General features: G+C 42.4%; 1 protein-coding gene across 1 annotated transcript in view; it reads right to left on the minus strand.

Moving 5' to 3' along the window:
• UBE2H (ubiquitin conjugating enzyme E2 H) overlaps positions 1-15,700 on the minus strand; it is a 119,144-nt gene that overhangs the window by 24,370 nt on the left and 79,074 nt on the right. The window contains exon 6 of the mRNA XM_066633776.1: positions 1,503-1,631. Coding sequence (XP_066489873.1) covers positions 1,503-1,631 — 129 coding nt within the window. The remainder of the gene's footprint in view (positions 1-1,502; positions 1,632-15,700) is intronic.

Here is a 15,700-nt window from a genome sequence, read left to right on the forward strand (position 1 = left end):
TGCTCTCTTTTGCACCTTTTCCATTTCCACTATGTCTTTTTTGAGATGCGGCGACCAGAACTGGACACAATACTCCAGGTGTGGCCTTACCATAGATTTGTACAACGGCATTATACTAACCGTTTTGTTCTCAATACCCTTCCTAATGATCCCATAATATTATAATGCCATTGTACAAATCTATGGTAAGGCCACACCTGGAGTATTGTGTCCAGTTCTGGTTGCCGCATCTCAAAAAAGACATAGTGGAAATGGAAAAGGTGCAAAAGAGAGCGACTAAGATGATTACGGGGCTGGGGCACCTTCCTTGTGAGGAAAGGCTATGGCGTTTGGGCCTCTTCAGCCTAGAAAAGAGACGTCTGAGGGGGGACATGATTGAGACATACAAAATTATGCAGGGGATGGACAGTGTGGATAAGGAGATGCTCTTTACACTCTCACATAACACCAGAACCAGGGGACATCCACTAAAATTGAGTGTTGGGAGAGTTAGAACAGACAAGAGAAAATATTTCTTTACTCAGCGTGTGGTTGGTCTGTGGAACTCCTTGCCACAGGATGTGGTGACGACATCTGACCTGGACGCCTTTAAAAGGGGATTGGACAAGTTTCTGGAGGAAAAATCCATTACAGGGTACAAGCCATGATGTGTAAGTGCAACCTCCTGATTTTAGAAATGGGCTATGTCAGAATGCCAGATGCAAGGGAGGGCACCAGGATGCAGGTCTCTTGTTATCTGTTGTGCTTCCTGGCGCATTTGGTGGGCAGCTTTGAGATACAGGAAGCTTGTATCCTATGGCCTGATCCAGTGGGGCTGTTCTTATATTCTCTGAATTCTCCTGTCCTGTTTGTTTGCCTCTCTGTCATCCATCGTGTACTGCACCCTTTCGGGAACACTGCTGAACTTCATCTTAATCATTTTAGCCCCAGTATTTCATTTTGTCCAGGTCTTACTGAAGGCTTCTACTGTTGTGTTTGCTACTCCTCCCAGTTTGTTGTCATCTGCAAATTTGATAAGACTCCCTTGTATCCCTTTATCCATATAGTATTAAACTCATATAGTTTAGTACATGATTAACTGGAACTGTATTTACACTTGCAGATTGAAATTGATAAACTATAGTTGAATTCATATGTATCCTAGTAAAACCAAATGAAAGAATTGGTTCAAGAAGCACTTATATTTATTCTCTGAGCAACAAATTGTTTCAGTTGAAGTACTGACTGCAAATCCTCCATGATGGCTCTACTGCTTCAACCTCACAACACATAGGAAAACCACCTACATCCTTAACCTTTTTAAAAACAGCAATTTACACCACAAAATAAAAAACCTTCTAGTTCAAAGCAATACTTATTAAAGTTCGGGAATGGTGGACAAGGCACACAGAAATACAGATGTTATACAGATGCCAGCTACAAGGCATAACAATTTTCAACATAAATGAAGATAATTCTTTAATAAATCCTGGTAACTATTTTACAACTATTGAAGTAATTACCTTTTATCTTCTGTTTGTATTCTTCTGGTCGGTGAAGATACATGGCTGCTGCATCACCATTAAGGGGGTCTATAGGATTGGGATAGGCCAATAACTGGGGCAGGAATGATTCAAATATATTGGTAAGATCTAAAAGTAATTAACACAAAATAATTTACACAAAACATGTAATGCAGACTAACATGAACATCTTTCTATATTATTCTAGCAATATTCTTTAATTAACTCCTTTGTGCTAGATGCAGAACAAAAGTGGCAGTAATCTTGTCCAACAAGGCACACAATTTGATCAATATGGAATCAAGTTATAAGAACTGACAAGGGTCTATATAAATGTGCAAGTAACCAGAAAATATGAGATGGAGCTGTAATGCTGCAGAAAATTAAAACTACAAAAGAACAGGTTTCTCATCTGTATCTCATGTTTAAGAAGTTAAAAGTTGATCAAGGGGAGTAATGCCTACTGAACATAAGAAGAGTCCTGCTGGATCCGGACAGAGCCCATCTAGTGCAGCTTCCTGTATCTCACAGAGGCCCAGCAGATGCCTCAGGGAGCACACACAAGACCACAAGATACTTGCATCTCGCTTCCACCTCCCTGCATCTAGCATTCTACGTATTTACATTTACACCCCCAAGCGAAAACATCAGATTGCAATTGGGTTTAACTTGTGCTACTTTATTAAACACAGTGACCAATTTTTAATGCATGAAACCTATTGAATATATCTTTCCTCCCTCACCAGTCTGGGGTAGACAAATAAACTGCCATCCACAGTCCATTCGGATGACAGAAAAAATTTCCTTCCAGCCCTCATAATGAGTGACCAGCTAATCACAGACTGTACATACGCATCATGGTTTGTAACTTGTGATGGAGTTTCCTCCAGAAATCTGCCCAATTCTGTTTTAAAGGCATCTAGGCTGGATGCCATCAATCACATGCTCAATGTACCTCTTCCTGCTCTTTGTTTTATTGGTTTACTGAATAGGCTGAATGAAGTGAGAACTTGGTAGATATCTGCAGCTTCCAAAATAGCATGGGAAAATCAGAAGGGGGGAACATCTTGGAAAAATCTAGTAAATCTTAGTTTTAAACATAAAACTTATTTTAAAGTTGCAGCCTGGATTTGGCTGGATGGTCATAAAGAAAATGTATAACAAAACTGGAAGCACCTCCAACTGGGGAAGCCAGCTTATAAGGACACAAATTTCCAATGTGTCCCTAGATATGGCAGTTTGGCTTGAAATGAAAAGAAAAAGCATAGCAAAATCCTTACATACATCTAGCTAGAAATACAGTATTTCTGAAATCCAATCCTCCAGTCCTCTGGCACTGTGGCCATTTTAAGAGACAAGTTACAAATTATAGTTAAAAATCAGCAACTTCATTTTTCAGTTCGTTAGTAACTCCTGGGCCTGGTGATTTATTAATCTTTAATTTATCAATTAAGTCTAAAACATCTACTCTTTTAACCTCTATCTGACTTAATTCCTTAGTCAAGAGTGACTGTTCGGGTAGTGGTATTTGCCCGAGGTCTTCTGCCATGAAGACACATGCAAAGAATTCACTTAATTTCTCTGCCATCTCCAAGTCTCCTTTTATCTCCCTTTTTCCTCCCTCAGCAACCAGAGGGCAAACCTCCTCTGGCAGGTTTCCTACTTCTGACATATTTGAAGAAGCTTTTGTTATTCTCCTTTATGTTGCTGGCTATGTGTTCCTCCAAATCTCTCTTGGCTTCCTGTATCACCTCACATTTCTTTTGCCAGAGTTTGTGTTCCTTTTTATTCTTCTCATTAGGGCAAGAGTTCCATTTATGGAAGGAAGCTTCCTTGCCTTTTACAGCCCCTCTATCTTTGCTTATTCTGGCACCCTCCTGGACTTAATCGAGCCCTTCTTTCTTTGTGGTACACACTTCAGCAGGGCCCTACTACCATTTTTTTTTTTTTTAAAGTCTCCATGCACTCTGGAGGTATTGGATACCTTTTACTTTTCCCTTTCAACTTCTTTCTAACCATCTTCCTCATTTGAGAGAAGTTTGTCCTTCGAGTTTTTGATTCAGATTTGCTTGGCACTTTTCCCCTGACTTGCATGGCAAAACAGAACACAGCATGGTCACTGCTCCCCAATGGCTCAGTAACATTGCATCCCTAACCAGGTCCTGAGTACCACACAATGTTAAATTCAGAGTCACCTATCCTCTGGTGGCTGACTGTACAACTTTCGCACCTGGCAGGCAAGTCACCATCCACCCTCCCACTGAGGAGTATGCTTAGCACGACTGGATACAGGTCCATCCACTGAAGAAAGGGTCACCAGCACCCTGGGTCCATCCACTGAAGGGTCACCACCACCTCTCCAGATGACATCCTCCAGCGCTGAGACTTCCTATTCCGGCAGCTAAGGAGCTGCCTTCCTGAGGGTGGTACAATGCCACATCCCTGGAAGTCTCCCCATGGTCCCTCTTTGCCTGCCTCTGCTTCTCCAGGCTGACAACCAAGGCTTCAAGTGAGCAAACTCATTCCTTGAATTCCTGGAGCTCCTTGCACCAAGCGCATATAGTCATACATGTGACACTTAGTGCAAAACACTGCATTACTCCCACCCACTGCTGGCTTTCTAACTGAATAACTATGTTTATTTGATATTTATTACCAGTCTTCTCAAGAAAAGTAAAGATCAGGATCTGGGACCCTTCCTTCCTCATCCTGCTACAGAACTCAAACAGCTGATTAAATTGCTTGCCTTGCACTTTGTCACAGGACATACTCGAGTTTGTACTCTCAATTGCTAGAAATATAGTCCCAATTGCTAGCTACTTATATTTTTTTCAGGAAAGCTGGCGTTCCACACTTACAGAGGAGTGAATGGTTGTACCTTCCATGAACCAGCAGCTGGTTCCAATAGTAGATCTGGTAAAATATACTTCTCCAGTTGAATGCAAGAATTTATATCACCTAGGATTGATCATGCCTTAGGGGCCCTGAATTGGACAAAAGCACCTAGCCACTTCATATCACCACTTTACAAAGACTGGTGATCTTGGCTGCCCAGTTGGTGGAAACACACCAATCTCAGGAGGAGAGTTGACTAGGAGCTACTGTCTCTGAGAGGCATCAATCCACACGCTGCACGTGATTTTTTGGGTATCAGCATTTCAAACAAAGAAACTCAGGGAAGTAATCTAGAGTAAAAAGCTGCTGTGTCTAGGATGCCAGTTAATCTCTTTGCAAGGCATCTCAAAGTTCTCCGAGGGCTGGGAATGTTCAAAGAAGCAAGACAAAATAGGCAAAAGGGGGGAACAGCCAAAAGACAGGGAATTAATCACAGAGGTCATTTTCTAAGAGGCCATCTTTGCAGTCAAGCCTATGGAATCCTGCATTAGATTCTACATTCAGAATTTTCTAGAAATCATCCTAAATATTTTCATGTGATCTATTCATAGGGACTACAATTGCCTAAGAAGGTGCACCTTCTCTGTCAATTGCATTGAGACCCCTACAGCAAGATGATCAGTATACTAGTGTTATAGAAGCTGTTGCAATTGGAGTGAAGGAAGATTATATTACTGCACACCTGACCATGTGAATAATATCCATTATGGGTAATTAATGTATTGTAATCTTTAGGGTCACTGGAAAAGCATACCTGGAAAGGCATAGACTAGTAAGTAATTCTGCTTGGAAAGTAGATGGAATGGATATAGTAATGTCATTTGAAGAGGAAATGCAGCATTGCACTGCCAAACACAGCATCTACACTACAAAGGTCAACAGGCATGTGGATGCGGGAGAACCCGTGGACATTATATATATGGACTTTCAGAAGGTGTTAGACACGGTCCCTCACCAAAGGCTACTGAAAAAACTCCACAGTCAGGGAATTAGAGGGCAGTCCCCTCCTGGCTTGAGAACTGGTTGGAGGCCAGGAAGCAGAGAGTGGGTGTCAATGGGCAATTTTCACAATGGAGAGAGGTGAAAAGCGGTGTGCTTTTCAACCTCTTCATAAATGACCTGGAGACAGGGGTGAGCAGTGAGATGGCAAATTTGGCAGATGACACCAAACTTTTCCGAGCGGTGAAGACCAGAAGTGATTGTGAGGAGCTCCAGAAGGATCTCTCCAGACTGGCAGAATGGGCAACAAAATGGCAGATGCGCTTCAATGTCAGTAAGTGTGAGGTCATGCACATTGGGGCACAAAAATCAAAACTTCACATACAGGCTGATGGGTTCTGAGCTGTCTGTGACAGATCAGGAGAGAGATCTTGGAGTGGTGGTGGACAGGTCGATGAAAGTGTTGACTCAATGTGCGGCGGCAGTTAAGAAGGCCAATTCTATGCTTGGGATCATTAGGAAAGGTATTGAGAACAAAACGGCTAATATTATAATGCCGTTGTACAAATCTATGGTAAGGCCACACCTGGAGTATTGTGTCCAGTTCTGGTTGCCGCATCTCAAAAAAGACATAGTGGAATTGGAAAAGGTGCAAAAGAGAGCGACTAAGATGATTACGGGGCTGGGGCACCTTCCTTGTGAGGAAAGGCTATGGTGTTTGGGCCTCTTCAGCCTAGAAAAGAGATGCCTGAGGGGGGACATGATTGAGACATACAAAATTATGCAGGGGATGGACAGTGTGGATAAGGAGATGCTCTTTACACTCTCACATAACACCAGAACCAGGGGACATCCACTAAAATTGAGTGTTGGGAGAGTTAGGACAAGAGAAAATATTTCTTTACTCAGCGTGTGGTCGATCTGTGGAACTCCTTGCCACAGGATGTGGTGATGGTGTCTGGCCTGGGTGCCTTTAAAAGGGGATTGGACAAGTTTCTGGAGGAAAAATCCATTACAGGGTACAAGCCATGATGTGTAAGTGCAACCTCCTGATTTTAGAAATGGGCTATGTCAGAAGGCCAGATGCAAGGGAGGGCACCAGGATGAGGTCTCTTGTTATCTGGTGTGCTCCCTGGGGCATTTGGTGGGCCGCTGTGATATACAGGAAGCTGGAGTAGATGGGCCTATGGCCTGATGCAGTGGTACTGTTCTTATGTTCTTATGTACACTTGATGAAGATGCAAAATATAGTGGTAGATAAAAGCAAATGTCTGGGATTATATCACAATTTGCACAAGTCAGGAATAGAGATGCTTCTGTTGAAAGTTGAAGAAATGACTATGGTTCAAATAGCATAGCTGCTGAAAGTCAGGAACTTGATTATGTTCAATTTTATACACTATGTTCTTTTCATAGCCAAAGAAATCCAGCAGGAGAAATATTTATATGTCAAAGGGTCAGAGTAACAAAGAAGCATGGGGCTTGACAAAATAGAAAAGACTTTAAATGTAAAATAACAAAGTTCTTCAGACACTGAGCAAATGCAGAACATTTCTTTCTGTAGAAGGCAGTGTTCTGAAACCACTGAAACCACTTTTGGAAAAAAGAAAAAAGATAAGAACACCACCATATTGCAATAGAAGCCTGGAAAAAAGTGTATCTCTTTCCAGTTTTCCCAAATGACTCCCAATTTTGTGAAATATCAAAATTATAGCAACCTAGAATACTATGAAAGAAAGTAACTGTAGGTTGCAGAAGATGAGAAGTTCAACGGGCTTAGACCAGCATTTCTCAAAGAGCCCTGGGGCACGCCAAGACTCTTCAGGGGCTCCATGAGCACACAATAAGTGGCTGATATCTGCCCCTGTCCAGTTTCCTCATCCTACCTTCCCACCTCCCCTATTCCTGGCTCTCATTCTTTTTGTGTTCTGGCTAGTATTCTGGCCAGTATGTAGCACTGGGATTGGCACTATGCTACTCTACATACGTGCTAGTGTTTTGGGGCCCCCAACAGTTTACACCTGCACTAGTGGGGCTTCTAAGTTTAATAGCTTGGAGGAACAACCCTTGATGACTTTCTAACTAGTCATTCTTGAATCCAAAAAACTCCAGTGTGCAAATGCCTTTGGCTGCTATGCTAGAGCCCCTCAGCATTTACAGATAATATGGCAAAAATCATGTAAAGTCATGAGCTGCTTAGTGACAGGGATGAGGACTGGCACCCCCATCACCAAGTGAGGTTTTTGCTATACAAGGCCTCCAAAGACAAGGTGAAGCTGAACTCTCCTTGCCTCTAGAGTCTTTTCTGAAAAAACCGGAGGAAACTGGAGGAACTTCCAGAGGAAATTGGAAGTCATGACTCTTGTGTGATTCAGGCATTCTGAGCCTTACAGAGGCAGCGTGCAGATGCACACTGCAAGGCTCAGAAAAGCCTCCAGAAGCAAGAGCAGCAGAACACCCCAAGGCTTCAGAGGCTTGGGGGAGTGTGTGCAGGGACCAGTGGCAGTGTCGTACATGCAGTCTGTCACTGCTCAGAGTGTCGCAAAGTGGCTCTCAATTGTTGCCAGACTTCCAGGAACACTGAGCTGCACTGAGCTCAGCTTTCCAGGCTTTGAGCTGCCAAAAACAGCTGTTACAATTGCTCCTGGTCTAAGTACCATTTTCATTAAAGGTTCTAACTCTGTTCCTGCTCCATCAGGGCCAGAGTAGGCTAGTCTTCACAAATAAGGTTGTGAGCAATAATCCCTCTAACGGATTTGTGCCAGCGGGCAGACCCCTTCGGCTGCTGCACTGTACTGCAGTGCCATCCAGTTGGTCATGTGGTCCACTGCCAGTGTGGCTGGAATGACTGCACTTTTTGCTACCTGGAGGGTCGCGGAAGAAGGGGCTAGCAGGAGGCTTAGATGCTTCACTCATCCTGTGTGGTTAAAAGGCTTCCTCTGCCACAAGGGAAGGAGTAAGAAGCTGAAGGATTGAAGCCTGGCATGATAGTCTTTATCTTTTCCCAGATCTTTTCTCAAGAAGGGCATGAAAGCTGCTTCAAGCTGTTCCAGAAACGCTTCCAAGTAAGGCTAAGGATAAAGGAAAATTTTCTTCTAAGATTTAACCTTAGTATTGCAAAACTAACTGAAGCTTGGAAAAAGCCAAGCAACAATTTTATTACCTGCTACCCAGGCAGGGTCAGTCTGGGGAAAAAAAGTTCCCTTAAAGTTCTTGTAATCATAAGGACATGACTTAAGATTTCATCAGTATGGATATTTATGGTATGATAAAGTAAAAGTAAATGTTTAATTTAAGAATCATTATGTTAGACATACATTGTGGAGGATATGGAACCAATATAAAAATAGGTTTTACAGCAAAATATCGACTTCACCACGAGAAGCATACTTTGGATTAACTACAGCACAGGGAGATAAATGGTTATTATATAGAAATTTATTGAGTTTTACACAGGGGCAATGTAATTTGGTCTAATTAATAGAAGAAAGTTTTAATTGTCAATGATTTTTATTTGTACGAATATGAGAAAGATTCAAAATCGATAAAAAGTTATATGGATTTGAAGAGGAGTCAATTTTGGAAAAACAAAATCAGAAGATCAGATAATTTCTAACATTTATAAAGTTGTTGCTGAAATTTGAAACAGAAACAGGTTAAAGAATGTATGATTCACTGGACTAAAAATGTGGGTCATGAGCTTTCTATGGAAAAATGAGAGAAATTATGGATAAAGCATATAAAATTTACTTTTAATGTCAACATCAAGGAAAATGTTTACAAGATGATTTATAGATGGTATATAACACCAAGTAAGTCAGCTAAGATGTACAAAAATATGTCAAAGTGTAAAAAACACTGTAAAAAACAGGAGGGATCTTTTTACCATATGTGGTGGACATGTATTAAAGCAAAAAAATACTGGAAACAAATACACGCACAGGTGCAATTGAGTTTTAAAACAAATGTGCAAATGAAACCTGAAGTCTTTTTGCTGGGTACGACAGATGAATATGTAGAAAAAAGATTCGAAGTTTTATTTTTATTTATACTGAGTGCGGCTAGAATACTTTGTGCACAATATTCGAAAACTACAGACACTGCCAATAGAAGAATGGTGGACAAAGATTATGGTATAGAAATAGACAAACTGATGACTTTACTTAAAGAGAAACCAATGGAAAATTTTATGAAGAATTGACTTTTTGCATGAAAGAAAGAATAACAAGTTAATGAGCTGCGGATTTGAAGATTAAAGGGCTGTTGGAGATATAACATATATAAGGGTAGGAATTTAGATTATTAAGATGTAAGTAATTAGAATATTCGACTGCTCATGCTACATTATTAGAGATTTTCTTTGTATGTTTTTAATGTTGTTTGTTTTTCTTTTCATCCTATTGTGTGTTTTCTTTATTTCCTTTCTTTTATTGTAATAGTTTAATTTTAACAAAATGTTCTTTGAATCATGTGACTGTCTGCAACCAAGAGGAAGAGCTTCTCATATGCTAACAGCCACCCTGGAATCACTGGACAAGGAGGAATTATATGTCACCAGACTCAAATTGCAGTATTTTAGGAACACCTCACTGAGGGAATTGCAACTATGACACAATCTCCTGCAATCTAACTACAGTTTCAATGTAAAGGGCTGATTATGCATATTATAAAAAGATTGATTATGAATGTCCCTGCACAAAGAAGGATCACAGAAATTCATGTATCAGTGACTATCTAAAGGAGAATAATTGCTGTCCATTGATTCTGTTCATGTGTGTTCACAGAACCCTGGAAATTAATGACTTAGGGGACATTGTGAAAAATATATCAGGAAGGAAGACCATTATTGTGATTTGGTGACAGGATGGAGATATCTGGGACAGGATGCAGGAAACACAAAGCTGTCATGTGTAGAATAGAGAGTGCTAAAGGAAAGTAAGAAATAGTGCAATAGCTCCACTGGCAAAGGTATATAAAGTGTTAGATGGAATACTATTTCACCTTCAAACTGGCTTGCTATATCAACTGGGGTATTTGAAAATGTACTTACAGCACCATGGTATCAGCACTTCAAAACCTACAGCCTGAGGGTCAGATCATCCAGCTCAAGGGTCCCATTTCCAGAGCTGGGCAGAGGTAGGGAAGGGTAAGAACTGGGCTGTTGCATTGCACAGGGGTATGAGTTGGTGGCCACTAACATGCAACCTTACTCAAGGATGCAGGGATGGGAACTGTTTGGGTCAAAGTGTGAGTGGGGTGGGCTAGAGGTGACTGCAGTGCAGAGACCTCTGCTCCACTGTTTCAAAGAGAAGCTGTGTTATATGCCCAGCTGAAAGGGAGAGGAACAGAGCAGGAGAAGGATGATGCCTCAGCATGCAGTCCACTGAGAGACACATCACTGCAGCTGTTAAGAAGGGAAAACAGAAGCAGCAGTGCTCCCTCCTCAGTCTATAGGTCCTTCCTTCTGTCTTCTCCTTCATCTTGTCATTGTCTTTGTTGCCGTTGCAATCAGTGCCTGCCTGCCTCCCAGGGGCAGCTCAGGTGGTAAAGGTCCAGCATCACTCACTGCTTCTGCTCAGCAGAGAGGAGGTGTTTGAAGTAGTAGCTGTGGTAGCTTCCTGCCCCACATGGACCTGGCCTGGGTGGCTGTGGTACTGTTGTTGTTTCCTTTGCATTGTTACCTCATCTGCCTCTCATTGTTCTCTCCAAAGCTCTGCCTCCTTCCCTGCTGGTACTGCCTGAACCACATGCCAGAGCTGCCCATGAGGAGGGTAGTGGGCACGTAGGGGGCTCAGTCAATCTTAGGGGCTAGGAGTAGCAGCCAACACTGCCTGAAGCATGCCCTGGCATGTCCTTAGATTCCACACCATCAGTGACAACAAAATTGCATCATTGACTCATAGACACACAAACTGAAAAAGAGCATCACAGACACAAATGCATATACAGAAGTGCCTCAAGTCACAAAGGAAGCACCTCAGACATGCACAGAAAATGTAGCCCCTCAAACACACATAGGTCATAGATCAGCAGCCCTGGCAGGGGTCTCAGAGCAGAGGCCAGGGTTACCCATGGCTTCAAGAGACCCACCTGGATGTTAAATACTCTAGGTATGCCACTGACAAACTGCACTCTCCCTGAAAAAATATTGCACAATTCTACTCACATTTCACACATTGCCATGGGCACCATGCTACCATGCAATGACTTTAGAATTTAGTTATAGAAATGAATGTGGTCCTCTATCTACTCACAGAAATGGCCTTTGACCCCTGGGTGGAAGAGGGCTGCTTACCCCACATTAAGATTTAACCTTACTTTGCAAAATTAGAGAAATATTTTCCATTTTTCTTTGTTTTTCTTCTTCTTTTTTTAAATGAAAGTTATTACAAAGTTATTATAACCTTCTGGTATTTGTCATTCTTAAGCCTTACAAATATGTCTTCAAAATGTACAGTAGCAATGATTGTTGAAAATGCGGTCAAATGGAAACAGATTTTCTTTCATTGTTGGTGGTCCTCCAACAGAATACTGGGGGGCTCCCGCATCCACTGATCCTGTATCTGTTGATTCAGTTATCAGCGAATCAGGTCCGCGCCTTCCCACGTGCCTCCTTCAGAGGCAAGGGGAGCAGAGTTCCCCAAGGCTCCAGAGAATGGCGAGGAGGCGTATGCACAAATCCATGGTTCCATATAACTGTGGGAGGTTCCAGAACAGAACAGAACACCTCAGATACGGGTGCACACTTGTAATTTTGTAATTTTGGAAGCAATTACTAATACAATGTTAGAAAGATTGAGGCACAACATGAGTCTAATTATTATCATGCGGGATGCCCTTACAGTATCACCACTTCTGCTAAGTCTTTACCTTGCAGCTTCACTTTGCCGCTCAGCAGCTGAGAGGAGCTCTAGGAAGTCCCTTTCACTCACTCCTCTTGGACTGCCCCGTACCCCATGGCATTCCCTGCCTTCAGAAACTTCAGCAGGGAACATCTGGAGATTTAAACCCAGCTGCTGATGACAGCATTGTAGCTCTGGACATCCTTGGATGAAAAAGACACCTGTAGGGAGATCACCTACAAATCTTCATTGCTTCTTTAATGCATCCCCCCATGGCGAAGGAATTCTGTCTTACTCAGAGCGACAGAAGATCAAGCAGCATTCCAACTCAGATGCCCACTGCTGAGAGATAGCCCAATCTCTTTGCCTTATTTGTTTCAGTTTGGCAAGTAGTGGAGAAGTATTTTAAGATTTTATAGAAGTTGCTCTTGACAGTCAAGATAAGAATATTCTTTAAAGGAACTTGAAAGAATTTTAATGAGGAAAGTACATGAAAATTTTACTCATGGACTGGAGTGGAAAGCAGGGGAGAATGTGCAGTGAAGCATTGTGACACAAGAGATTTATCACAAAAGACTTTAAAGGCAGAATGGTCTCCAAGTATTTTTTAAAGGTTGTTTTCTACTGACTTTATTAACTATTTGGCAGAGATGGGAACTTGAGTCAAGTGTCCAAGTTGCAAAAACACGTGTTTTTCACTGACTCTTGTGGACTTGAGTCAAATGTGTCAATGACACAGGCAAAAATTTGAGTCTGGGGATACTGACTCAGGAATTGCCATGGATTGGGGTGATTTGAATTGCCCAGACACAGCTTGGGGTTGCTGATTGTGCTTCTGATGTAGTTGCGCTGCTTCTGTATCACCTGAAAGTCCTTGTATGCTGATCCAGAAGCTGGGCATTCATCTGTGTGACCACAGCAGGGTACATTATGTTCAGTCTGAAGGCATTGACAGGTGGACAAAAACAGTTAATTTTTGTTTTGTTTTCGGGTTTGGATATTGGGTTGCAAAAGTCCGTTACAAAGACTTGCAAAAGGTGCTGCAAGTGTCCAAAACATGAGGGGGAGAAGTGCCTCTGGACTATCCAATGAATGGAGGATGTATCTTGAGTTTATATCCCTGGAAGTGGGAGGAGCAGAAGCTGTTTTTGGCCATAGGGACAAGTGGATTTTCCAAGCAGGGGACAGGAGGAGGCAGGGAAAGCTGGGGGAGATGGTTCCTAGAGCAATAAAAGGAGGCACCCACCCTCATTCATTGATTGCTCACTCCCATGCAGCAATAGTTGGTCTCTCTGCATGTGCTTTCTCTTGTGTGTTCCCAGCAGTGCCCAGGCAGCATTCCTCAGTTTCTTTCTAGGCAGGGAAGACAGGGGGTATATGGTATACTTCTGCAACAAGTGAAGCTGGCCTGCACCTTCCTTTTTGGGGGGTGCTCTATTCTATTATTATTTTGGGGGTTAGGTTGCTTTAATATACTGTGAAATTTCAGAAGGTGTTTCATATGATCCCTCACCAATGGCTGCTGAGGAAACTTCACAGTCAGGGAATTAGAGGGCAGAACCTCTCATGGATTAGGAACTGGTTGAGGACCAGGAAACAGGCATTGGGGTGTCAATGGGCAATTTTCACAAAGGAACGAGATGAAAAGCAGAGTGCCCCAAGATCTCTGTCCTGGGACTGGTGCTTTTCAAGATGTTCAACATGTTCATAAATGACCTGGAGACAGGACTAAGCAGCAAGATGGCCAAGTCTGTAGATGACACCAAACTTTTCCAAGTGGTGAAGACTGGAACAGATTGTGTAGAGCTCCAGAAGGATCTCTCCAAACTGGCAGAAGGGGCAGTAAAATGGCAGATGCGTTTCAATGTAAGTAAATGTAAAGTTATGCACATTGGGGTAAAGAATCAAAACTACATATAGGCTAATGGATTCTGAGCTGTCTGTGACAGATCAGGAGAGAGATCTTGGGATACTGGTGGATAGCTTGATGAAAGCGTCAACACAATGTACAGCGGCGGTGAAGAAGGCTAATTTCATGCTTGGGATTATTTGAAAAGGTACTGAGAATAAGACAGCTAACATAATCCTGTTGTACATATCAATCATAAGGCCTCACCTGGACTATTCTATCCAGTTCTGGTCGCCACATCTCAAAAAGGACATAGTGGAAATTGAAAAGGTACAGAAGAGAGCAACCAATGATCTGGGGCACCTCCCTTTTGAGGAAAGGCTACAACAGTGGTTCTCACACATTTAGCACTAGGACCCACTTTTTAGAATGAGAATTTGTCAGAACCCACCAGAAGTGATGTCATGACTGGAAGTGACATAATCAAGCAGGAACATTTTTAACAATCCTAGACTGCAATACTACCCACACTTACCAAGGAGTAAGTCCCATTTACTATCATTGTTAAAAGAATATATATAGTAGCTTGTTAAAAGTACAGGTCTCTTCATATTTCCCCAAGTGCAGTCACATACCATGGTAGCACCAAGTCTAATATATTAAAAATAAAATATTGACACTAATGGGGACCCACCTGAAATTGGCTCGCGACCCAACTAGTGGGTCCCAACCCACACTGGGCTACAGTATTTAAGGCTCTTCGGTCTAGAAAAGAGGCTTCTGAGGGGGGACATGATTGAGACACAAAATTATGCAGGGGATGGATAGAATGGATAGAGAGAGAGAGAGAGAGAGAGAGAGAGAGAGAGAGAGAGAGAGAGAGATGCTCTTTTCCCTCTCATATAGTAGTAGAACCAGGGGACATTCACTAAAATTGAGTGTTGAGAGAATTAGGACAAAATAAAATATTTCTTTACCCAGCATGTAATTAGTCTGTGGAACTCCTTGCCAAAGGAAGTAGTGATGGCATCTTGACTAGATGCCTTAAAGAGGGAATTGGACAAATTTCTGGAGGAAAAGTTCATCATAGGTTACAAGTAAAGGTAGATACGTGCAAGCTCATAAGAACACAAGAAGAGCCCCGCTGGATCAGGCCAAAGGTTCCTAGTCCAGCTTCCTGTATCTCACATTGGCCCACCAAATGCCCCAGGGAGCACACAAGAAAACAGGCAAAACCTGCCTCCTGGTGCCCTCCCCAGCATCTGGCAATCAGAGGCAGCTTGCCTCTAAAACCAAGAGCTTGCACATACCTACAATGATTGTAACCCGTAATGAACTTCTCCAGAAATTTGTCCAAACCGCTCTTAAAGGCATCCAGGCAAGGTGAGATAACTACTTCTGGTGGCAAAGAGTTCCACAAACTAATTACACACTAGGTAAAGAAATATTTTCTTCTATCTGTCCTCTCCCAACACTCAACTTTTGTGAATGTTCCCATGTTCTGGTGTTATGTGAGAGGGGAAAGAGCATCTCCCTATCCACTCTGTCCATCCCCTGCATGATTTTGTATGTCTCAATCATGCCCCCCCTCATGCGCCTCTTTTCTAGACTGAAGAGGCCCAAACGTTGTAGCCTTTCCTCTTAAGGAAGGTGCCCCAGCCCAGTAATCATTT

Source organism: Tiliqua scincoides, chromosome 7 (assembly GCF_035046505.1).
Source record: "Tiliqua scincoides isolate rTilSci1 chromosome 7, rTilSci1.hap2, whole genome shotgun sequence".
In the NCBI taxonomy this organism is placed as follows: domain Eukaryota; kingdom Metazoa; phylum Chordata; class Lepidosauria; order Squamata; family Scincidae; genus Tiliqua; species Tiliqua scincoides.